This window comes from Mesitornis unicolor, unplaced genomic scaffold (assembly GCF_000695765.1).
Source record: "Mesitornis unicolor isolate BGI_N332 unplaced genomic scaffold, ASM69576v1 scaffold1054, whole genome shotgun sequence".
Taxonomy (NCBI): domain Eukaryota; kingdom Metazoa; phylum Chordata; class Aves; order Mesitornithiformes; family Mesitornithidae; genus Mesitornis; species Mesitornis unicolor.
Window position 1 is genome coordinate 30,632 of NW_010180569.1, and position 24,866 is coordinate 55,497.

Genomic DNA, 24,866 nt, shown 5'->3' on the forward strand with positions numbered 1-24,866 from the left:
ACAGGAAGTGCTGCAGCAAGAATACTACAGCTTGGAAGACCAGACAAAACAGTAGTGAAACACCACTGTGACATCCCCTGGAGAACTGGTATTGAAAGGAATCCTTCCGTGGAGGACAGTGGGGTTTTCTGTCCTTGTAGATAAATCATCACTGAGGGTGCGACCCCTTCATTCACCAACCCCCCTCATCCCCCAAGTATTTCCTTAAAATGGGGCTTGTGGTGGGGACTGCTGGTGGTTGGCAGAATGTGATTAGGGGCTCATTAGCTGTCTCATGGATTTTTTTCCCTCCCTGTAACAGTGAGGGTATTATTTCCTTTTGTCTAGGAGTGTCCTCTTGGTGCAGGTTTTTTTTCAGAAAGAGGAAACCATCCGACACAGTGAAGCCCAGGGCTTTTTAGCTTGTTATTTAACTTACCTCTTCCTTGTGTAAGGCAAGAAAAGGTAACAGCTTGGAGTCTGTCATTTAAGAAAAACTGCAAACAGACTTAATTAGGTAGAACTGTGGCTTCTGTTAAAATATATTTGCTACGGAGAGATAAACGAGAGACACATCAGTGTCTAAACTGTATGGAGATCTTTCTTGACTTGGTTACTAAGCACTGCATGGAAAGATTTGACATGGCCCATGTGCATGCCTTATTTTTAGGGGTTTTCTGATGGGAATGAAGCAGAGAGTCCCTAGAAGCAGGCAGCTGTATATGCAGCAAGGAAATGGTAATACAAATTAAAATAGCAAGTACACCATATCATATCATAGCTGCTCCCCGAGGCTGAGTGCTGTTTTGCTGCAGATCTCACTTGAAGTTGTTGTATGTCATAATAAACATGATGAAATGTCCTGTTTTGTGTTCAAGCTGTTGATGTATAATCTCTTAGTACTGGGATGAAGTACAAAAAGCTGCAAAGCATGTGGCAGAGCACCTGTCTGGCCTCCTGGTGCTTTGCTTATACTGACCTATAACTATTGTGTTAAATAAGGGGTGGGTGGGTGGGTGTGTGTGTGGCAGGGGCAAGTGGAAAAAAGCTGGAATTCGCAGCGGTTAAAAAGGTGCTTTGGGCTCTGGAACTGACTATTTGGGTATTGTAAAATGGTTTGCATAGATGCAATGGCCACAGCTGTTTTCATGAAATCGGCATACCTAAATTACCCTTTTCTAATACAACATGCTTGGAAATTTTTATTTAAAAGGTGACCAAGCCTCAGGAGCAGTTTACAACTTCCAGAGACCGTAGTTGTGCCCTGCTGGGCAGAAGGCAGTCGGGTCTTCAGGGGAACCAGCAGGTAAGAAACACCTCTGCTTCCATGTTCTTTAGTCTTAATGCAGTTACTGTAGTTCCTGGGCATCCCACAACACTCAGCCTTGGCTGCTCTGTAAAGCCAGACACCCAATTTTATAACTAAACCTTAGGAACAACTGTATAGCACACTGCTTTCTGCATGGGGTACTCCATAGTGGGACCACTCTCATGAGGCTGCGCGACTCTGCACTCTGGGTGTGAGTGCTTCAGGCATCGTACCTGGTCCCTGAGCGCTGCCTCGAGCTGCAGTGCCAGAGGTGCTGCGAGGAGGAGAGCAGTAGGAAGTGAGAGCTCACAGCGAGCTGGCTCAGAGCGTCTGGCTTTCCTTCTGGCAGTCTTTTGTACTGCAAACTCATAACTCTCAGAAGAAAATAAGGAAAAGATGGCATATTAATTAATTTCCTTCTAGATCTGCAGGTCAGAGTTGTGTTACTGGACTTGGGAAGAAGCTTTGACCAGTGCCTTGTTTCAGAACAAACAAACAAAAATAACCAAGCCCCTTTTAATGGACAAGGCACTGCATCACAGAACCCAACTTCAAGCAGTGACTGGCTGCTTAACTCCTGTGCCACAAATTCATATTCCTTGCGCTTGCCTCAGGAAGCAGGTACGAGAGCTGTCTTTTAGCACAAGCTTTGTTACTTCTCCATCCAGCACAGTTCTATAGAAGGGTATCTTAGCTGCAGCAAAATAACAGAGGTCATGTTTTCTTGCGTAGAAAATACCATTTATTGTGGATATGAAAATAGCAATCTTGATTAAGAGCAGAGATGCAACAGTAGGTGGTACAATACAATTGGTTTGGTCATCTACTGCTCAGCAGTAACTTACAGGAAGTTGGGTTTTGTCCGTTGTAGATTAACAAATTAGATATCTGCTGGGTTTTTTTATCTCTTCCTTCCAAACAAACCAATGCCGTACATTAGTAGGTACCATAAAATGTTATATTTGCAAAAGAAAACAGTCATATAAATAGGCTTTTTAGTATCAATTGAAGACTGTATTAAAAAAAAGTTACATTAATCCAATACCGATAAAAATAAAACTTAGCTTTGATAGCATATAAAACCGCTTCAAAACAAGCATATATAAATAACTTAATTTGTAAACATAGAAAAAAATCTTATGTATATATAAAAATAAACATCTGATGCACTGTACAATAAGACATTATCCTTCATAGGCACTGGCATCGTTGATCAACAGGAGTCCCCCTAGATGTTTTTCCTACAAAAACTGCTTTGTCACTAGTGCCATGTCCAAAAGAAAAGGGAAAAAAAAAAGCGAGGCACTGAGCAAATGTTTTGTGGATTGTATGAAGACTTCCCCTACCTCCTCTGGAAATCTCTGGAAGCAGCACTGGGGACAAAGCCAATATCCCATGCTGCCATTTCTGCTCATTTTCTCTAGGGCTTTTCTGTACTGCCTTGTTTGCTCTTCCTTTCTTGGTTTCCAACAGAGAGGGGGGGAAACTGATGATGGGTTGCAAATCTGGAAATCTGTCTTTTTCAGTTGCAAAAAAACTTTGTGATGGGTTCCCCGTTTTTCCTTGAGGAGCTGTGGGAGACGCATGCCACTCGAAGTGATCCATGCCATGACTCCGTTTGGCAGGCTTTTAAGAAAAGGCTGAGCCTCACCAAAAGAGAACGGTAATATATTGGTGTTAAGATGGTAACAATGACCATCTAAAGAGAAAACAAGGCAAATTTGTAAGTGAAAGGTTTTGTTAGCCTACCTGGTATAGTTTGGGATTGGGGGGGGAGTAAGCCTTGGGCTGATACGTCTCAAAACTGCTATTTTCTTAAATATCAATTTAAAATAGCTATTACTTTTGCTTTTAAAACTTAGTATATTAACAACAGGAAGTAACATAGAAGCTGAGAGCCAAAATTACACCTGTGCAAAGATATAGTAAAAGTAGATCCTGGCTCTTGAACTGAAAGGTGGGAGGTGCAGCTGACCTCACTCTATGCTGGAAAAACGCATCTTGTACTGAAAGTAACTGTTAACGTAGCAGGCGCTGACTCTGGTAAGGTGGATGCTTGAATACATAGTTCTCACTTGACAAATATAAAGTGCAACAGCTTCTTGAACAACGTGGGCTTTTCTGAGCTAAAGAAAGCATCTCATAGCAGCTTTTATTGCTTAGGTAAGATATTAAAGTGATTCTTTACCGTTGTGCTGAAGAACTAAATGAAGTTATCCAGATATTTGAGTCGGTTGTGGTTTTGTTTGATTTTTTTTTTTAGGAATGTGTGCCCAAAGTAGGGAGTGTGTTGAACAACCACGTAAAGCCTGGCAGCAGGATTGTTGGACTAAGGTCAACAGAAATACCATGAGGTGATTAAATGGGAAGGGTCTGCATTCACTGCAGGGGACAAGTGGTCATACCAAGAACAAAGCTGTGTTATAAGACCAGGCGAGATTTTCAACTCTTAATGCAGTTGACCAAAAGGGTAGAAGGACCGATGGAAAAAAGCCATTGTGGAGAAATGCTGGAGCTACTCTTATTTGCAGGATTTAAATTCTAGAAACAAGCTAATTACTCAGTACTACTCCCTATTAATGACAAAGTGTCACTATTTACAACTGTGAGTTTGGTTTCTTCATTTCAAAGCACCTAATTCTGCAGTGCAGTAAAACTGTATCCTGAGGTGTGGTGATTTCCACTGATGCTGCATAGTGTAGTGGCAATCTGAAATACCTTATACCAGCTGCACGTCGCCAGCTAATTACATGAGAAAAGCCTCTCCAGGGTGTAGGATGATTAGTGGACATCGTGCTGTTCTAACTTCCCTTCAAGGGGAAGTAAATCATTTCACTTAGCTAGCTGACTGTATCTACACTGTTAAGAACTCCGCATTTGATATTTATCTCAACATGACAAAGTGGTTTTGCAGCTCTACTCAAGAGCTTGTAAAAGGTCTCAAGCCATGTGTGTACTGTTTCCAGTTTGTAGTGCACTTCATTGCTTCCACTGCCTAAACTTTAATAACAAGGTTGATCTTTGAAGCTCCTTGGAAACAGAAATGAAACAATACACTTCTGCATGTCAGACCCTGGCTATTGTAAAGCAAAGTTCCTCTGCTCTTCAGAGAGACAGTGCATCTTCCTGCTGTTCCACAGAGGTTTTCCCATAGCTGTCTCCAGGAGGACAAGTTCCCCATTAAACTTGCTGGGTTACTTCTGAGCAGCGTTGGTGAAAATCAGTTCTCCTTTTTTAGACTCCTGTATAGTCCAACGTTAGCAATCGGGCTCCTCAGATGATGCTTGATTACAACTGTCTTACAAGTGAGTGTTTTACATTACCCTTACAGAGGCTTGTGTCTCTGTGAACTTTCAGCTGGTTAGGTTTGGTACCAAACACTAACTGGCAAGCAAGTGTGCCAGTCGAGCAATCACCAGAGGCTGTCGCTTAGCAATGGAGCTCAGGAGCCTCGCGGGGATAGCTGGGGCACCGAGATCCACCTGCAGGAATGGGAAGAAAGGCCGCATGTTGCAGGGGGTTTTGCAGTCATTTTTGAACAAAACACTTCTCCAGCCTGGAGTAGTGCTGATGTGGCAAATGATGGTAAGAACAAAAGCAGTTTACAGCCAAATGCAATCATTACTGTGTGGTTTGTACCTCTTCCTTCCCAATGCTCCACAGACTTTCGAGGCTTTGTGTATGTGATGTTACTTTCAGCAGGTATGACCCTTGCTCCTTTGAGCTTCAGCTTAGATTAAATTTTACTAGTCTGATAGTGTTACTGAAAAATGTATGAGTATACTGAAGTGCAATATAAAATCCATATAAAAATTTAAAATGCATACACATTACACACACAGAATGCATATACTAATTACTATAATAATTTAAAGATAGTATTTTAAAAACATGTTTTAAATAGGTAAGTTTAAAGGACTAATGCCATTTAGCTCTCAGATTAATTTTACATTTAATTTTACACATTCTAGTGTTCTCTTCTGGACATTTTTAAGTACTTGGTACCACTGTCTTGGCCTACTTCTCAGATGAGTCTGCAGGCAATGGCTATCGATCAGGATTTTCTCATTCTTGACTAGAATCCTAATCTTGGTGACTTTTGTGTCTCTTAAGTGTGAAGAATTAATGACTTAGAAACGATTACAAAAAGTCAACAAGTATTTCCATGCGTTTTTGAAAATGGTATAACCCGAGGCAGACTTCCTGTGTCCACAAGATGAAAATGCAAACAGGACTCTCCATCCTGGCTCACAATGTGAGAATGCAACACATCCTAAAATTGCTAATAAACCTTTACAGAAGAGCCTTGGTGTCCAAGGGAGCAGCTTTAGATGCTGTAAAAACTGAGGATCGTGTGCTAGACACAATGTATGTCATGCTAGATAGGTGTGAAATGGAGGTGACTGTGGGGTCACTTCATAAACTCTTAACTGTTCTGCTGTCTAATGGCTTTTTGCACTGACAGTTGGACGTACAGGAGACTCTTACCTGTGCCATGTAAATAACTCTGGTGATATCTCTGCCATCCACTACATCAGGTTCCAGTATCCAAGCACTTGGCAAAATCTCCCCTCTCACCACTTCTTTACAGGGATGAGGCATGGATGCATCATAGACAGACTGAACAGCCAAGACAGACAAGTTCTCCTGCGTGTGACAAAGTATAAAGAAGACAATTTGAAAAAAATCTTAGGTGTATAGTAATATTTTCCTCGTTTGGCGTGAGGCATATTTCTCCTGTTACTTACTTAAAAGAGCTCTTTTAATAAATAATATTTCTCATGTTGTTTATTAAATAGTTTTTGTCATATTCTTGCATGTTTGTTATTAGAATATATGGTGTAACACTTGTGTTACTGCCTAATGGGGCTTGGTTTACGATTGTCATAGAAAGGAGAGTTTTATACGTAATTCCCTTGTGTCAAATCAGCCTGGCACTTCTTCCTGTTATACTGTCACTTCTGGAAATGGGAGCATGGACTTTCCCTCCTTCTCTCCGTTGTTCTTGAACCATGAGTTAGAACGATTCCTCCTCTCTGCTTCAGAGAGAACGTTCACTTTACCTCTTTGGATTCTACAGTAATGCAGCAGAAATCCCGGGGTTGCTTTAAGTAACACAGGGAGGTATCGGTCACTAAGTACACTGTGGAAAACAACAACAACAAGAAAGGGGGGATTAGACTTTGACGGCTTTAGCTTGTCACAACTTTCCCTTACTCCTTCAATGCACAAGCATATTTTGTGGTCTTCTTGTCCCAAAGCAGAGCTCTAGTTAATATGCTATAATATGTAATTAAGATGCTTTTTCAAGGCACTGACAATTTATTTTGACTTTCAAACCACTGTCTCCAGCTGTACCTCTGCAGTGAGATGAGTTTAATATTGTCCATACTTTGCAAAAGCATTGCAGCACTGAAGTTGTCATATTAAATAATTAAACTGTTTATAGAAACCTGAAGAGAAAAGCCTGCCTGGAGAAGAGAAGGCTCTGGGAGAACCTTTTGGGCACCTTATAGGGACCTTCCAATACCTAAAAGGTGCCTGTAAGAAATCTTGGAAAGAACTGTTTACAATATCATGTAGCAATAGGACGAGGGGTAATGGTTTTAAACTAGAAAAGGGTAGATTTAGGTTGGATATTAGGAGAAAGGTCTTCACCATGAGGGTGGTAGATCACTAGCACAGGTTGCCCAGAGAGGGGGTGGAGGCACCAGCCCTGGAGATATTCGAGGTCAGGCTTGATGAGGCTCTGAGCAACCTGATCTGGTACCAATGTCCCTGCTCACTGCAGGGGTTGGACTGGATGAGCTTTAAAGGTCCCTTCCAACCCAATACATTCTATGAAATAATATGCCTCTAACTTCCTTCCTGGCTGACACCCTGAGCTGAGATAGTACATTGTGGTAATGGGGGCCAGCTGTTTGTGTGGATACTCACCCAGCTGAATGTGGCTGGTTACCTTCTTGTGTACTCGAGCTGTGTTGATAGCTCTGTCGTACAGATGCCTTTTGCCAGGATCTCTCACTAGTCCCCACACATAGGGAAGAGGTCTTTCTATCACTCCTGCTCCCAGAAACCCGTGCCTGGTTGCTGAAGGGAAGACTTTGTAGTAAACCAGCACCTCTTTTTCTGTACACTGATACCTGTCAAAGACAAGTGACAAGTTATTTGTACACAGGAGGGCCAAGTACATAAAGGCTTCCCATTTTAAAGACCTGCCATAAACTTACTTCCATCCAGCTGCTGCTTGGCATGTGTAGAGATTCCTCAGGTTATGAGAGCAGGCTGCCATTACCTTAGTAAACAATGACAAATATACAGGTAAGAGAAAGTTGTGTAAACTGCATTCAGCCTTTTCATGCTGTTACATTATCTTCTATCTGTACCACAGATAGTTTTACAGTGCTAGCAATCCTTAGGGACTAGTAACAGCCAGACTGACTTGCCTGTCATACATACATACATACATATACACACACACATAAATGGCTAAGCTATTATAAAAAAAAATGGAAGATGGAGGGGGCATGTATCTCCAAATGATGTTGTCATGATTCTCCCGCTCTGAAATAGAAAGTTGGCATGTTTTCCTTCTAAGTACTCAGTCACAGCTTGCCATACCCAGACATGTAAAACCTGCACTGTAGGAATTCTTGGACACTAGAGGAGTGCAGCAGTTTCACCAGCTTTGCTCAGACCGTTCAGCTTCTCTTCTGCACCCTACTGCTGCAGCCTGGCTTACTTTTCTCCACCATTTAAAACTGCTCAGTGTGGCTGGCTAACTGACAATAGGTAACTCTTGGCAGTGTAGAACATTGGGGCTTGTCCTACAAATTCCAGTAGGAGATCCAGGAATAAGTAACAGTTATTTACTTGCCTCGGTGGTAGCGTTAGCCAAGATATGTTTGGATAAATCTTGGTATCCTTCTGTTGAAGAGGAGCTGACTGAAATAGTTAATCCATGAGTGAACCTGCAGCTGATGCTACTGGAAGGCAGGGGTGGCTGATTGCTGCTGGCTTCTGCAGGAAACAAAAAAGCCATAGGAGAACAGGAGAAAAAAAAATGATCACCACTATTCTGCAGTTGCAGGGACTTAAACTCTACTGGAGCACTCGGTTCACCTGATCCTGATGTAGGATTGGCAACATCCCTTGTATAGACAATCTGTGTATTGGTAATTGCACTGCATGTTTGCATTACTCGAGTTTAATGGTTATTGCCACATATAAGCTAATAAAAATAACCTAAAGAAGAACAGGCAACACCTTGGGGATAAAAATAAGAACCTGTATATACAATCCCATACTCACTGCCCCCCATGCTTGCTTTGTTCATGCAAAGCATTACCCTCATAGCCTGTCAGACTACGGTATGTGGAGGTTACCACATCACAAGACCAACTTCAGAGAGCCCAAATCACCATTTGCTTTTTTGAAGAAATTCTAAGCAAGCACTGGCTACTGGTGCACAGTATCATTATGAAGTCATGTAATGGTAGAGACATCCTCAAAATACCTAGAGTCAAATTAGATTTTAATTTGCATAATTGACAAATCTCATAAGGCTTTGGGATACAGCTCAACCATAAGCAGACGTATGTTTCACTTACCAAATGTTGAATCCTTCTGCAGTTGCTCTAACACATAAAGCTGACTGTTTCTAACAGCCGAACGACCTCGTGTATCTTTTGAAAGCAAAGCATTTCTAGAAGAAACCTGATGTAAGAAGGAGCAGGAGTGGAGGTTTTTTGGTGTGAACCAGGAAAAATAAATTATATTGCATAGCAAGTGGAATATTCATAGCAAATCTGCCTTACAAGGTTGGAAGCTTCTCTTTATCGTAAGATAACTCCGTGGCCTTTCCCCTGGTTATAGCTTGACTCGGGAAATTTAGCAAACAAGCGTGAGGAGCTAGCACAGGTACATACTCCAAAAAGTAACGTCAGGAAAGTTCATGTTCACACGCATTCTTAAGCCAAAGTGTGCATCACTGAGGGAGGCACTCTGACAATACCAGATCCTGGTTTGTCACAAGAAAAGGCTTTTTTCTGAAACATTTGACAGAGAGTGGCATTACAAGAGTGACATGATCTGGTTTTTATCTGTGAGGTTGTTTCTCACCTGTCCTTCCTGGCTGCTGAGGTTACTTGCGGTATACGTAGCAGTATTACTGCTGTTGTAACCAGATGTTGGGCCAGAGGAGAGGCTGAGGCTGGAGTCTGTACATAAAGTGCTTGTGCTTGCAAGAGTCTTCAGCCTTGCTTCTTCCTGTAATGGGTATCACAGGTGAGAACAAAATACACAACACTTAACCTTGCACAGCAGCTAGTCAGATCACTGGCAGCACTGAAAGATGGGAGAGGAATAATCTAAAGTCAAAGTTCTTTCAAGGAGTGTTGACAGGACAAAAATTGTTGCCTTACAGAAAGCATTAAATGAGCAGGCTCTTTTGACTAAGATTATGTACATCATAGAGCGAACCACCCTGGAAAAAACTGTCAGTCTGGGAAAATGCAGCTTCTACTGTTATTCTTCATGTACAAGAGTCCAGGCTATCAAACCAATGCTAGGATGGTTTTAAACAGAAAAAGAAGTTTTAAAAAAATAAATCTCTTTTCAGTCTCATTTGTTGTTCTTCACCTATTTCTCTGACTTCACTTGCTGGTCAAGTGTAGTTGTTAAAGACTGGAGATTTTACTTCAACCAATGCAACTGCTCGATGCCAGCCCAAAGGATGAAGAACAAGAAAATACTGAGAACTTCAATATTATCTATGTATACTTTCAAGGGCAGTTTTCCAACTCAGGTGAAGCATGTCTACATTTCACAAGAAAAATATGGCAGCAGATGTGGTAAGATCCAGCCATCCCAGTGAATTCAAGGTGCCTTAAAGGGTGCAGAGCCATGCAATGAGCACATTTCACACCACAAATGTATGAGGCGAGGCGGCCTGCAGCTACAATTGAACCTGCATTATCAGGCAGTGGGAAAGGTCACTGCATCAAAATACAGTCAGAAACTGGGCAGAACAGACACATCTTAATGAGGTGGTGTCCTTGCATCCTGCAGAAAATTTCACACACTCACTGTAGAAGAAAAACACAAGATAAACATGCACAGAGAGGGCAGTCTAGAAAGAGAAACAGAAAGAAAATAATAAAGATCTTTGTGTCTAAGTGCATTCTGAAATAAGCTCAGTTTACCTTAGCTAAACTAGTCCACAGACAGAGCATGTGCCCAGCAGGATGGCTGCATAAGCACGATCCAATGAGAAAACACTGGGAGTTTCTTGTACATACAGTGTGGCTTCAGGAGGATGAAATTCAGAAGCACGTACAGTGTATCAGTTCAGTATTACTGAGATTTTTTTTTAAAGTACAAATTTGCAATTAACTCTTTGTAACAAACAGGAGAGTTACTGAACCATGGAGAAGTTTATTTAAAAAATGCACTGACGTGAATGTCTCCTCTGTAACGCTCACCTTCTGTAACTGAGAAAAGATTTGCTCCCGTATACGCCTCTTTTCTTGCTCAGCTCTCTCTCGAAGTTTGTCCCTAGCTCGTGCAATTTCAGATTTGGTTTCCTCTCGTGCCCTCTGGTAGTCTCTGAGCAACAGTTCAATGTCTGAAGGATGCTGAATACTTCTTCTTTTTGGTTCCTGGGCTCTGCAAGGGATGGGGAAGTGGTGGGAAACACGTGTAATCACTTAAAACCAGGTCACTTGACAAAATACCATGAGAAAATAATCTTTCAACACAGAATAGCAAAACTGGCCAGTAAAGCAATTAAAAAACCACCACAATAGCCTCCAAAAAGTTTCTCTTTGCTCACTAAAGACTGCATGGATGTTAACCTTGGAAAATGATTCCGATCAGAAGTCCAGTTCACCACTGAGATCCAGCGATTGCGCTGGTTTCTAAGTCAGCTCTCCATACGATCTAAGGTCGCTGCTTTGGCAGATCACACACAGGAGAGTTGTGTTGGGAAAAGAACTGTTTCCTGAACTACCGCAAAGGAAGCAAAGGTCGTTTAGGTGGCATGGTGGGGGGTGAGAAACTCAAATTCTGAATGGTGAAGGGTTGCAAAACTTTTTCAATATTTAACAGGAAACTTAACTATTTCACGTGGCTTTTAAGTTAGTGAAGGAGTAATGTGACAGCTTGGTCTGTAAGTCAAGAATGGGCTGTCCCCATACATCACACACATAAAATAGACACTTGCTATGGACTAAAATAAGCTATACGGAAGATTTTAATGTTTTCTAGAACCAGGCACACACTTTTCCTGAAAGCGCTTTCTATCCCAACAGAAGTCTCAGATGTCAGTAAGAACCATTCACGTGCACCCACTGTGAACACTGTTAATATTCATCAGGCCAAAAGAGAGGTTTGCCATGCCCTACCTGGTATTTTCCACCACATCCCTTCTCAGCTGTTGCAGATATTCTCGGCGCCTACTGGGGAGATCCGAATCCCTCTGACTTGCATCCAGCGTCTGCAACAGACTCAGGTGCTTTTGAGGACTCAGACTTCGGCTTCTTTGGTATCTTTGCAGCCTTTTCTCTCTTTCCTTCCTCAGCGTTTCAATAGTCCTCATGTGCCTGTCAGTAAGAAGTAGGATTAGAGTGTCAAAATGCACCCTTGCGAAGCTGCATTTTCTGATTTTTTTAAAACACGTAAATTTAGGTAGCTTTGTAATGTAAAATTTATAGGAATCCAGTAACACACACTCCCCTTGCAAATAACCCTTTGGCCGCATGCTGACAGTTGATGAACAAATTCTAAAACTCCACTGCTTTTATAACAGTAGGAAATGCATAAAAGGATCTTGGTTACTGCCTGCAATGGCTGAGAGGCAAACTGAGGATGGAGACCAATGTAGCTACTACTCATTTTTTTGTTACAACAGCTTCCTAAACTGAGTTCTACAATCCAATCACAAGAATCTAAGACCTTGATTTTTCCATATTTTGTATATTTATAGGTTTTTAAAATGTGGTTTTGCATATCCATACAGCAGGTTTATTCACAGAAGCATACATGAGATATTCCCATAAACAGACCGTATCGGTTATTTTTACGTTGCAGTAAATCAATGAAATGTATTCCCATGATCATCAGGTACACATGGTCACTCTCACAGCTGCTAGAAACATTGAGCAGGGCGACACTAGATTTTAATTACACTGAATCTTATATGTTTCCTTATTTTCTTTAAGTTAGTGAAGGACTAATGTGACAGGTTGGTCTGTAAGTCAAGACTGGGCTGTCCCCATACGTCACACACATAAAACAGACACTTGCTATGGACTAAAATAAGCTATACGGAAGATTTTAATGTTTTCTAAACCCACAACATTTTATCTTAAATGCATTACTTAACTAGATCTAAAATAATCTGAATACTATAGCTCACTCAGTTCACTCAGTGTGATTGATCCAGTGCTCTTTACTAAATGTTACTTATGCTGCATGAAGTGTATTCAAAATACTTAATATAACGCAACTTTAAGAAACTTACCTTTCATAAAGTTGCTGTTTCACTGGAATCCCCACCAGGTCATCGGTCGTGCCGCTCTGAAGGACCCTCAGCATGGCATCCGTTTCCCCGATGCCGTAATTGAGCTTTGCTTCGGTCAGCTCCACCGTGAGAGGATGCTGGTGCAGGTCCAGGTGAATGCCAGACATAATCTCAGCACGCTCTCTCTGAAGTCTCTCGATCTCTCTGCTCCTGCTGTCACAAAGCTGGGATTTCCCTTCCATTTCTGTCACTCGTGTGCTTCTAAGTTTCTTTTCTGCCTGACTTCGTAAATCGGTCACGCTGCCACTCCAGCTGAGTAAGGAAGGAGGAGGGCTGCCCTGAACACCACACCAGTTGCTAAATTTGTTGTGTATGGGTAAGTCACGGAGACTGTAGCTTCGAGGCCTGTAAGGCTTTGCAAAAGGTGTATTTTTGTTGAGAGGAATTTCAGTGTCACATTCACTTCCAGTGACAGAATCTGTATTCTCGTCTTGGAAGGAAGTTTGCACATCACTCACATCAGAGAGCGGGGGAGGGCACCTGTTTTCATTTTTCCAGAAGAAATCATGAAACTGTAGAGAAGATGCTTCCACCAGAGGTTCTGAGGACATGCCAGCACTTGTCTTACTTGAACAAGTGGCACTAATTTTTTGATTAAAAAGTAAGTCGGCATTTGAAGGCGAGTAGCTATGAATCAAAGCGGTATCAGAATTACTGACATATTTTTCGGGTCCGATTGCAGCTGAAGAGCCCCTTCCTGCTCTTGTGACATACATACAACGAAGTGACCGCGCCAGTGGACTGCGGTCTCTGAGATCGCCTGTAACAGCTTCCCCGTGGCCAGACACCTCCAACATACTGCTGGAGTGATACAGCCGTTTCGCACAGATGGTTGTGTGCGTGTCAACCATCAGTCTATGCTGCTGCTCCAAGCCTTTTGATCCATCCTGTCCTAAAAGCTCTTTGACTGCTTTCTTATCTAAGAAACCTCCGGCTTTTGTTCTTACGCCCTTGTTGTCTCTAGAAGCGCTAGATTCACCCTCTGTTTCTGTCTGTGAAAACTTGTCTACGTGTGGCTGCATCTCAGACCGTGGCCCTGCCCTCTGCTTTCTCTGGTTGTGAAGGGGACTTGAAGCATCACTGGAATATTCAAAAGGTTCCTTGACAGAGCAGACAGATTTGCTAAAAGCAGCCTGGCTGCTGGGACTAGCACTAAGAGTAAGAATTGGGGAAGAGGCCCTGTCAACGAGCAGGGTGTTTTTGTAACAGAATTTTCTTTCTGCTGGAACCTCCACTTCACTGACGCTTCTGATATCCTGAGTGTAAGATGCTGAAGACTGAGAGGTGCTATTAGTAGGGCTGCTAACTACAGTGCAGGACGAACCATCTTGTCCTGAACTCAGCGAAAATGACGTGACAGATGAAACTCTGGTACTGGCAAAGGCAACGTTCTGCTGTGCATTTAGTGATGGTTTTTTAAATTCTAAGACGGGAGTGGAGGTTCTGGTTAAGAGAGGCAGACGCATAAAGGAGTCTTCCAAAACGCTGTCAAGACTGTCATGGAAGTCAGGATTGCCCAAATTTCTCATATCTGTTTGTTCTTGTGTTCTTTCTTCATAAGGGAGTGTTTCCTCTTTTCTTTTGGGCATCTTACCTACTGCATCTGTACCTGTACCTTTCCCGTCAACATTTACTGGTGCAGCTGCCCTCAATCCATTGTCCATTTTTGGCTCCACTTGGTTTTCTTCACGTTTGCCCTGAGGTTCTTCCAAAATCTCAGTTTGAGTGCCCACATCTGCTGTAGTCTGAGTGCAGCTATCTGACCTGGTAGCCTTTGCAGCCTTTTCAGTTCCTATTGGGTTGATTCTGGTTTTCTGCTCAGTATCTAAACTACTCTGCTGGGAGAGGTTTCCCAAGAGCTCAGAAGTGTTCTGAAGAAGCTGTGACAGATGCATGGACAGGTTCTGCATGCTTGTCCAAGAAGAAGGTTGCTGAAATAAATCTCTGCTTGTTTCCTGCTTTCTTGCAGAAATATCCGTGTAGCTTCTCTGACGTCGTCTCTGCCTTTTATACCTTCCCGTAGTTGCTGTTTGTGTTCCCTGCTCACACGTAACCCCTGGTAGTTTTTTGGAAGACCTTTCTAACTCAGAGGGATATAATAGTACAATTTCATCAACCTGCATTGAAGAGTTACCAGGTTGTGCAGAAGGACTCTCAAATTCAGCAGTATTATTTTCTGGATTAGTTTCCAGTGTTTCACTTGATACGTTGCTATACTGCTTGGTAGTGTCACTTGAGCAGGCAGACTGAAAGTCTTGTCTGACATTGTCCCACCCTTGAAGGCCTTCAATACTGCTTAAAGTGCTCGATAAAACTTTTGCTGTAGCGTACGAACTGAGATGAGAATGAAAAGGAGAATCTTGAGAATTCAATCCATTGTCTACACTGGAACATCTCATAACTTTACGATTATCCAGGTTTAAAGGAATTCGATTGCAAGAGACATCACTTGCACTTCCAAAAACATACTGTTTCCAACCAATCTGGCACAATCCATCTTGCTGCCATGGATGGATATATGGGTTGATATCACTTGAACTAAAATGCATTGCATCTTTATTGTCCTGCAAGAATAAATCTGCTTCTGGCTGGCATCCAGCTTCCTCAACTTTTCCTTCACTACACTGAGCTACAGAACTGCTCTTTGAAAGGATATTTTCCTCTGCACCCACAGAGCTTTGAGCTGTGTGCAGTAGAGACGATGAAGAATGTGTGTTACAGTCTTTTAAAGACTGGCTGCTTTGGGTCCTTGCTGCAAAATTTTGTAAACTTTTTGGATCGCAGTTTGCGAGCTTCTTAGTTTGTGCCATTCGCTGCTGAAATCTGGGTTTAGATTTAACCTGCGGAGTGTTCTTTGATTCCTGCTTTGAAATTCTTTCAATTCCACAAAGATCATCTTCAGTTGGTGATGGAGGCTCTACGCTCATATTTAGATCTTGCAGTGACTTAGATGCAGAATGTAACAAAGGTTCTACCTTGGGTGAAGCTTCCAAAGTGCATTCTTGATCAGAGAACACAGCAATAGCTGGGGCTGATAGTCTGTGACTTTGTAAATACGGTCTCTGTTCACTTTGTTTACAGCTCCTTGCATTCCGTGTAGTAGAATATGATCTTTTGCTCCTGAATTGCACCAATTTGCGATCTCGAGGCGGTAAATCCCAGTTTTCTGGTAAAAACTTTAAGGAGGTACTTTCATTACTCGTTACAGAAAAGTTTAGTCTTTCTGATTTCAGAGTCTTATTCCTCATTATAGCATCTCCCATGGCTGAACAATTGTCTGCATCAGCATCAGCAGCAGGGCTATCAACGCTCGAACCCGTCTTTTTTTTGCAAATAAAAATCTCTTTTCTACCGTCTGTCTTTGTTCTATCTGGCACCTGCTGTACCTGTTCACCTGCAGGCACATACTGACATCTGTCTTGCAGATTTGCAGGTCTTCTTTTAAAACCCAAGACAGCGTGATACAGTCGTCTGGGATCAGGGCTTCTGCCGTATGTGGGACGTGTTGGGGTAAATGAATTGCAGGTGTGTTCAAGATCCACATCAACATCTCCTGGACACAGATTTTCCAACACTGTAACTTCTGGGCCTATGAATTCATTTGGAGAAATTGAGTATACATTACTTTGCTTTCCAGCAGGTTCTCTACTCGATGGTTTTCTCTGCTCTGTCTTTACTGCAAAATGTTCAGCCTCCGTATTTGAACGCAGCTCTTCCTCATTTCTGTTAAATGCTTGTCTCATTTGTCCCTCTTTAGCAAGAATTGCCCTCCCAGCATCCCAAAAAGGTAGTGATGGTAATAAAAGAGAATTATCATTTAGTACCTTCTCTATGTGTTCTGTGCAAGCTTCTTGTGGTGGAACTTTACCCCAGTGGTGCTGATCAACTTTGATAACATTGTCAAATTTTGTAAGATTACTTCCATATACAAGTTCTCCATCTACAGCAGAATTTTGGTATGAAGGAGAGTCTGTGTCTGATACTGGACAATGCCTGTTTTCTTTTGCAAGAGAAAGTAAAATACTTCCTGAAGCGTGTATTGGCTCATCAAATACCACAGCCTTGTCAGACTGAGTGTCTTGGATTTGCAAAACAGCTAATGCAGAATGTTTCAGTATACTCGTTTGTGAAATAGCGTACATGCCAGGCTCACCACGGCCTATATCTGCAGTTAGAGAAGATTCTGAAAATGGCATTAAAGATGGGTGATTGACACTTGCAAATGCTTGGGGAACAGCTCCTTCTTTTACAGAGCACACATCTGCAGAACTGGAGGACGCTTGCTCAGTCAAAGAAGTATCTTGAAGCGAGTCCTCAAGCTGACTAAATATTAGAGATTTTGAGTCATCAAGTAAACAAGAAGTGTCAAAAGCACTGAAGTTCTTGGAGCTCTGAAATGGTGTATCAGTTGGAGTATCTTCTCCAAAGCAGGATGGAAGAGACTCTGAATCTTTACTGCCAGTCCGTCCTTGGCTCTGAAAAGCAAGGGAGCCCGATTCTGGTGCAGTCACACTGGAAGTGTTACAGCTGTGCTCCGAGTACTCATGAATTTTATTTTCTTTTATGTCATTGCAATTCTGAAAAGAACCTTGAATTATATTCTTCTTTGGATCTGTTCCTGCAATTTTTTCAAGGAGTTTATTATTCTGAGCATATGTGGCCTCTGTAACTGCAGAATTATTTTTCATTTCGTGTCTTTTTTGAGAAACATCAGGAAAAGTTACAGATACACGAAAATCCGTTGATTCATTGTCAAAGAATTTTGTTTCTTCAGAAAGAACAGCATCATTTTTACCTTTGTCTCCATTGATGGCAATCAAAACGTCTGTAAATGATGCTGGACGATTCAGGAGACCAGGAGGAGGTTCAGAAGTGCCCAAGTTCTTTTTATAATTTAGAAACTCTTTACTATAATGTGGATTTTCCCATAGAGACTTGTTCAGGCCTTCTGAAGAGGTTGAAGCATTTTCAGAAGCAGTGCTCCCCGACTTGTCTACACAGCACTCTTCAGAAGTCCCACGTCCCTGAACTTCTCTGGGCTCATGCTGATATCCAGCTACACCAGCGAACGCTGCATTTTCTTTGTTACTGTTTGCTGTAGTATAGCTTGTGCTTAAAAATCTCTCCTTCTCATCATATTGTGTTAAACTCCCTAAATGAAGTACTTTCTGGGTTTTATTAATATTGTGAATTATTTCTGGAGCAGAGATTTCTAGTAAAGAATGTGTTCCTCCCCCCACTCTATCTTCCATCACTTCTTTCTCTGAAAACGAAAGCAGGTTTGAATTATCCAAGAGCACCGAGTCAGGCACAATTGTGCCCTTTTCCTCTTGAGCTGTATCTTCTATGGAATTAAGGCAATCTTCTGATAGTTTATTAACCATTAAACCCACACCGTGTTTTTCACGAGTGTTGTTAACATCCTGAATTATATCTTCGCAAGAATCTAATGTCTCCAAGGAAAATGAGCCCCTTTCAGCCCCTTGCTGAAGTGCAATGGTTCCAGACTCAGGACCACCTGCGCTGTAGGGAGTGGAAGAGCTGCTCTTCTCATGGACAGGTTGCTCCAATACGGCGTGATCAGGTGCACTGTTCAATACAAAAGATTCTTCCTCCTGCCTGTCCTGTGTGGTCCTGGTTTGCAGAAAAGCTACGTTCTTACTTCGTGTCTTATCAGAAAGATATTTGTCTCCTCCCATTTTAACTGCAACGGGCGTTCCGACACAGACCCCACTCTCCATCAATGTTTCATAGTAAGGCAGAACTGCTCCAGTGCTGTTAGATGTTTTTGTGTTCCCTTTCAATGCAGTGGGAACATCTTGAACAAGATGGGAATCATCGCTTATTCCAAGATAGAAAGGGTGATTTACAGACTGGCACGAGGAGTCGTTAAGTGAACTTTCTTGGTGTTTTTCAATAGACTTCAGTGTTGCTGGTAGATTTTGTTGCTTGCTGATATCTTCATTATTTCCAGAAAAGCTGGTAGACACCCACTCGCTTTCTCTTAAGATTTCATTTAATCTGCTGTCATCATGTGGCATTTGGCAGCTGCCTTTGGTCTCAGGGAATAGTTCACTCAGGTTTTCTAAAATGATCAGTTCTACCTCCTCTGTGTTTTCTCCAAACATCTGCTTCTCTTTGTCTGCTTTGGCCATTTGTTCTAGATTCATCAAATGCACTTTCTCCTCCTCAACTCTGGAGCCTACTGGATCCAATTCACAAATACCAGGTCTTTTTCTAATAACTCTTAGATTCAAGTTTTCTGATGTGCCATGCTCAGGATACTGCACAGAGCAACTCATATATGTATGGGTTTCCTCTTTAACATGGAGACTTTTAGATTCCTGTTCGACTCTATATTGGTCAATACCAGTACTACCATCAACTGAATATTCATATACATCGATATCTTTCCTGACTGCATTTCCTGTATCTGTAACAGAGGCCACAGAGTCACCATCTTCACTCATTTCAGTAGGGTCATGGTATCTTGAATCATCTTCTACCAGTACATTCTGTTCTAGTCCTGAAGCTGTCAGGTATATTTCAGGGATCTTAAACTGATTTAAAATTTCCTCTTCATCATCTTTGTCACAATACATCTGATGTAGAGCTGGAGACTCTTCAGTAAATAAAACATTTTCATCTGTGCATATGACTTCTTGCCTTGCAATAATCAGCCCCTCTGTATTTGTCCTGATAATCTGTTCTTCACTCCCAGTCCCTTCACGCTCATTACCCTGGGGCAAACAGTTTGGTACACAATGTTCAGTTAAATTGCTAGAATTTACTTGTCCTTCATTTTCAGCCTCCGCTAAAATATTTCCTTGCCTACCTGCGACTATTACGGTTGCAGCAGTTGTATTAAACACGTTTTCTATTATTCTGTCCATGTGTGAAAGTCCTTCACAGGCATCAAGGAAGCCTGAAGTATTCTGAGTAAAATCTGTTGTGTGGGAGCACACAGCTGAAGGAGTGGTTTTGGGAGCAACAAAAAACTCTGGTGAATAAAAACCTACTTCTATTTTCTCATTGTTTTCTTTTTGGCAAAAGCTGCTTGTTTCAAGTCGGCTGCCGGAGCGCGCGAGTGCTTTTGATTCCTGAGTGTGTTCTACTCCTGTGCTGGCTACCTGCGGTTCATCTGGCTCTACCTCTTCATGTGTCAGGCACAGGTTTGTATAAAAATCACACTGAACTCCACAGGCTACAATATCAATAGGTTTCTTTGGATTCTGAGACAGACTTATGTCTTTAAAATCCTCTCCGCCCCTGTCTTCAGTTACACTTTGGACTTCAGCTACTGGGTAGTCAGGTAAACTTTCAATCTGTCTGGATTTAATTTCCAATGCATTTTTTTCTAAGTTGATGGCACTGTTGATAAATGTTGCTATTTCTTCATCAGTGTTTGTTTTTGTATTCTGATAAGGAACCACAGTTTCTTCTGGATTGGTTTCTGGCTTTCTTAAAAAACCGGATTCTTTATTTATATATGGACTCTCCTCTTGAGAAACAGTAGCTGATATATTTGTGTTGTATTCACATACTCTTCCCAACTCTGAGTTTACACCGTCTTCAACAAGCAAGATATCAGCTGGGCAATCACTTTCAAAAAGGGCTTCTTTCTCTTCTCTTGATTCAGTTAAAGATTTACTCTGTGTTTCTGTTTCCAAGTGAGTGGTTGCATCAAATTCCACAGAAACATCAGCTGTCTTATGCATATTGCTCTTCTGCCCTGTTGATTCTGAAGAGTGTGTTATGCAAAGATGGCCAGACTGTACATCAGAACAACTTTCTGTGGCATTGACTTCCACTGTAAGATTAGATGTAACATCACAATCTCCTTTCACTAATGTGACATGCTCCAATAGTTTATCATAATTCTCAGTCTCAGACGCACTTTGAAAAAGATTAGCTTTTGTTGAAGCTTGGTAAAATACGCTTGAATTGGATTCTGGGAGAAAATCATTTGTACTCTCACAAATAGCAGCAGGGAAGGACTCTGTGTCTTTCCTGTCTACATTCACTATGAGATAACTGACTTCATTTACCATTATGTTTTCATATTTGGATGAAAATTCTTTCTGAACTACAGCCTGAGAATTCAAGGCATTGTGTTCTTTGCTTTCACTGCTTTCTTCTCTTATATTATCAGTGCATAACGCAGAATCTTCTGAAGTTTGTTGGGATAAGCAACTTTCCTGACTCTCTGCTAGAGCACACTCACGGGAATAATTTTTTGAAATAGGTTTGCTTTTGAATTCATAACGATTCACTGAAGACAAATCTTCATCTTTTGGTTCATATTCTTCATTATCACTGAAGGAAGGCACCTCTGGCATAATCTCAGCCAAGCTATCTGTGCTTGTTTCCATACAGATAATCTCTTCTTGAGACATCTCTATTGGTGTTGCAGATTGGTCATAACTTGCGCTGTGAGCAACAACTAAATGCTTACATTGATATGTTGTCTTCTGTGAGGAAAAACCTGTCTTTGTTGTTACTTCTTCTGCAGGTATTTGTCCATAATCCGTTTCTTGCATTGTTTCCAAATTACTCTCCTCAGATCTGAGGAGACCAACCGCAACAGCTGATTCTGCTCCTTGTCCAGCCAACGTCTGAAGCTCGTAACTGCTTACTAGAGAGCAGTTCTTATTTGTTAAGTCACGGAGAAAGAAACCTTCATCACAATATGTTGTTATTTCCCTTCCTGGAAAAAGCTGCATATGGTTTCGAAATTCAACTTGTTTTACTGCAGATGTTTGTGCTAAGGCCATATTATTAGCAAGTCCTGTAGAAGATTCAGCAGCAGGTGCACTTACAGATGCCCTTCCGCTACCTGAATCTCTTATACTTGATTCTGTCATCAAGTTATTGTCATCATCTAAGCCATCTTTTTCAAAAGTCCTGAAGAAATCACCTTCTAAATTTGCATCTACATAGTCATTCCTCTGCTCCAAAATGTGCACAGGGAACACAGAAATAAAAGGTGCTTTTTTCAGATTGTGATCTTTAGGCAGCTCTGGATGAGCTGTGGGCAGAGAATCCTCCTCTTTCCTAGCTGCCAGGGCCAGGCAGTCTGCACTGGAGGCACCTTCCAAACAGCTGAATGTTCGTGTGCATCCAGTGGTAGACCTGTAAGTAGGTAATTCGTTCAGTTGTTCTTGTTCAGGATGATTCGACCTTGAACTTTCATAATAATCATGCTTCGCTGAAATAGGAACAAAAGAGGAGCTTGGTCCTACTGAGCTGACAAATGAGGACATTACATCTTGAGATTCCAAGGAAGAATTTTCATTAGAGTTCGTCCATCCCCTACACACCTTATTTAATGATCCACTCTCAGAAACTCTGCTTGCAGTTGTCGTCGTTTCAGGTAAAGGCAATTCTGATGTGTCAGAGGAGAAAACTGTGTTTATTTCATTTATGCCATGTGACAAACGAGTAATGCTGTGTATCTGCTTAGCGCCAGAAACAAAAGAAACTTCAGCAGCTGACTGCTTTAGATCATCTTTCTTCAGCCAAAGCTCTGGTTTGCTCAAAGAACACAGACGAGCTTCTTGAAATTCCAAATTTTCATGGGAAGAAGGTGCTGTTATTCTGGGGCTGCTGCTGTCAACCTTTGAGTCACAGGAAGACCAAGTCTCAGTAGTAAGCAAAGGATTTCCACTCGCATAATACAGTTTTCTATCAAGAGACCTTTCTTGTTCTACAAAAGAGACTTTTGTCCCATTCAACAACTGCTTGCAAGCATTACTGGAAGCAGGCTGTGGTTTAGTGTCCAAATAAAAGGAACTGCTCAGTTTCAGATCATAACTTTTCCCTTCTGTATCTCTGTCGCAGGCCTTGGACTCACGGTCTTTCCCAGTCTGTATAGCTGGTGATCTAGGAGTTTGTAACTTCCAAAAAATCTCTGCTGGCACTTCATCAGATGAATCAGATTTGGATTCTTCTACTGGATCTTCTGCTGGCATTTCTTCTCCATCAGCTAAGCTGTCCAGAGAAAAGCTTCTTTCAGGCTTTCCCAGTCTTCTATGAGATGCATACGATGTCACCAACGATGAAATATGGTGATCAGTTCTGCTTTTGTAAAGCTTAGCTGGGTCACGGTGAGCCTTTGACTTGTGAAATCGACTTTTATCTTGCTTTTTGGCTTTATTTTCCTTTTCTGCCAGAGAGTCTTGTGACATTTGACTGTCATCACTCTCAGAATCTTCTGGGTTGACAGGACATTTGCTTCTATCCGAATCTTCTTGTTTCAGTTGCTCTGTGAAAGCTTTTGCATAAGCACAGGAGAGAGAGTCTACGGAATAGGAACTGTCAGTATCAGAAATCTCATTTTCATCATCTTCTTGCCAGTTCCCCAGCGCATCTGTGGCCGTTTTGGACACTCCAGCACTTAGCATCTCAGCACTGTGCCACTTCTTTTCAACGTAAGAGAGTGGTGCCTGTGTGTTCATCTTAGTGAGATTTCCAACCGACGTTGCCACCATCAGGAAGTCTTGCTGTTCCACTGATGATTTCTCATGACTTGGCGAGGCTGAGTTTGGCACTCTCTTCCAGTTCTTGGCTGTTTGGTTTAGAAGTGCCGATGGTGGGTTTCCATACGCCGTTTTCTTCATTTCTTTAGGAAAGTTTTCTGGAGAAGACCTGGGGCCTTTTCCATTGATATTCATTCTAGCCTTTTTATTGGATACCTGAGCTCTGTTTTGTTCTAGATTGCTACTTGCAGGCTGATTGAAATCTCCTAGCACCTTTGCTTTTGTCATTCTTGTCCCTGTAATGAAGGTTTCAGGCTCATCTTTCTCCTTCAAAAGATCAGGAGAAGAGCCTTTAGAGGTCTGTTTTTGAGATTCAGCTTGCCCTGGGCTGTCATCCAACTTTTTGGTTTTTTGATCATTTTTATTGATATAAGCCATGATAGCTGAATCATTAGATTCTTTTTCTGCTCCTTTTTTATTTCCAAATGAAGACAGTTCTTGTTTTTCAGTTAGCTGTCTCTGGACTGAAAAGGAGGTCCCTTTTTCATCATTAAGGTCATCACTCCCAGAAACATCTTTAACTTTTCTGTAAAGACATTCTACAGATGACAACCTCCCTGTTGTACTGCCTTCACAGCATTGATCAATATTTGGTGAGGTAGATAACTTTGAGAAAGTTTCCCTCTTCAACAAACAGCTGTGGAAATAAAGAAGAAATAAAGCCCAATCCTTACTTGAATAATAACAACACTTCCACATCAGTAACATCTTGTAGCTAAGAGTACTGACACACGAAGCAACAATCTTAATGCCTTTCAAAAGCAAATTCTAGCAGAGAGTAAATAGAAATAATTCTGTCAGTAACCATGCAGCCTTGTAGATATCTTGCAATATGTTCTGCAACACAAAGGAATAGCTCAATGCTATGTGGTGTAGCTTGGTATTTAGTCTCCGTAGGCCTAAGTAACTGCAAACATTAGTTAAAAATAAAGGATGGCTCTAAGTCATAGAAATCCACTTAGCAGAGTTTAGTTATCTCCTGCCTCCAGGACCACGCTGTTATACACATCTTAGCACCTCAACTTTTTAGCATGGCATAAAGATGTTTATTTAGCTTGAGAAGAGCTGGCCCCATTAAAAGTCCAATCCAGAATCACTCCAACAATACAAATATAATGATGGAAGAGTTTGACCCTAAACTAGATACAATTATGCAGAAATTAGTATTCTGTAGAATCATAGGATTATTAAGGTTGGAAAAGACCTCTAAGATCATCAAGTCTAACCATCAACCCAACACCACCATGCTCACTCCACCATGTCCTGAAGTGCCACATTTACATGGTTTCTGAACACCTTCAGGGATGGTGACTCCACCACTTCCCTGGGCACTCTGTTCCAATGCTTGACCACTCTTTCAGTAAAGAAATTTTTTCCTAATATCCAACCCAAACCTCCTCTTGTGCAACTTGAGGCCATTTCCTCTCATCCTATCACTTGTTACCTGGAAGAAGAGACC

General features: G+C 41.7%; 1 protein-coding gene across 1 annotated transcript in view; it reads right to left on the reverse strand.

Moving 5' to 3' along the window:
• Positions 1 to 4,668: 4,668 nt before the first annotated feature.
• Positions 4,669 to 24,866, reverse strand: part of STARD9 (StAR-related lipid transfer (START) domain containing 9) — a 63,019-nt gene continuing 42,821 nt past the window's right edge. Inside the window, exons 22-33 of the mRNA XM_010183103.1 lie at positions 17,815 to 24,044; positions 12,810 to 17,772; positions 11,692 to 11,889; positions 10,771 to 10,954; positions 9,410 to 9,556; positions 8,899 to 9,004; positions 8,166 to 8,308; positions 7,519 to 7,583; positions 7,226 to 7,431; positions 6,352 to 6,431; positions 5,777 to 5,935; positions 4,669 to 4,770 (exon numbers count right to left, since the gene is read on the reverse strand). Coding sequence (XP_010181405.1) covers positions 4,669 to 4,770; positions 5,777 to 5,935; positions 6,352 to 6,431; positions 7,226 to 7,431; positions 7,519 to 7,583; positions 8,166 to 8,308; positions 8,899 to 9,004; positions 9,410 to 9,556; positions 10,771 to 10,954; positions 11,692 to 11,889; positions 12,810 to 17,772; positions 17,815 to 24,044 — 12,583 coding nt within the window. The remainder of the gene's footprint in view (positions 4,771 to 5,776; positions 5,936 to 6,351; positions 6,432 to 7,225; positions 7,432 to 7,518; positions 7,584 to 8,165; positions 8,309 to 8,898; positions 9,005 to 9,409; positions 9,557 to 10,770; positions 10,955 to 11,691; positions 11,890 to 12,809; positions 17,773 to 17,814; positions 24,045 to 24,866) is intronic.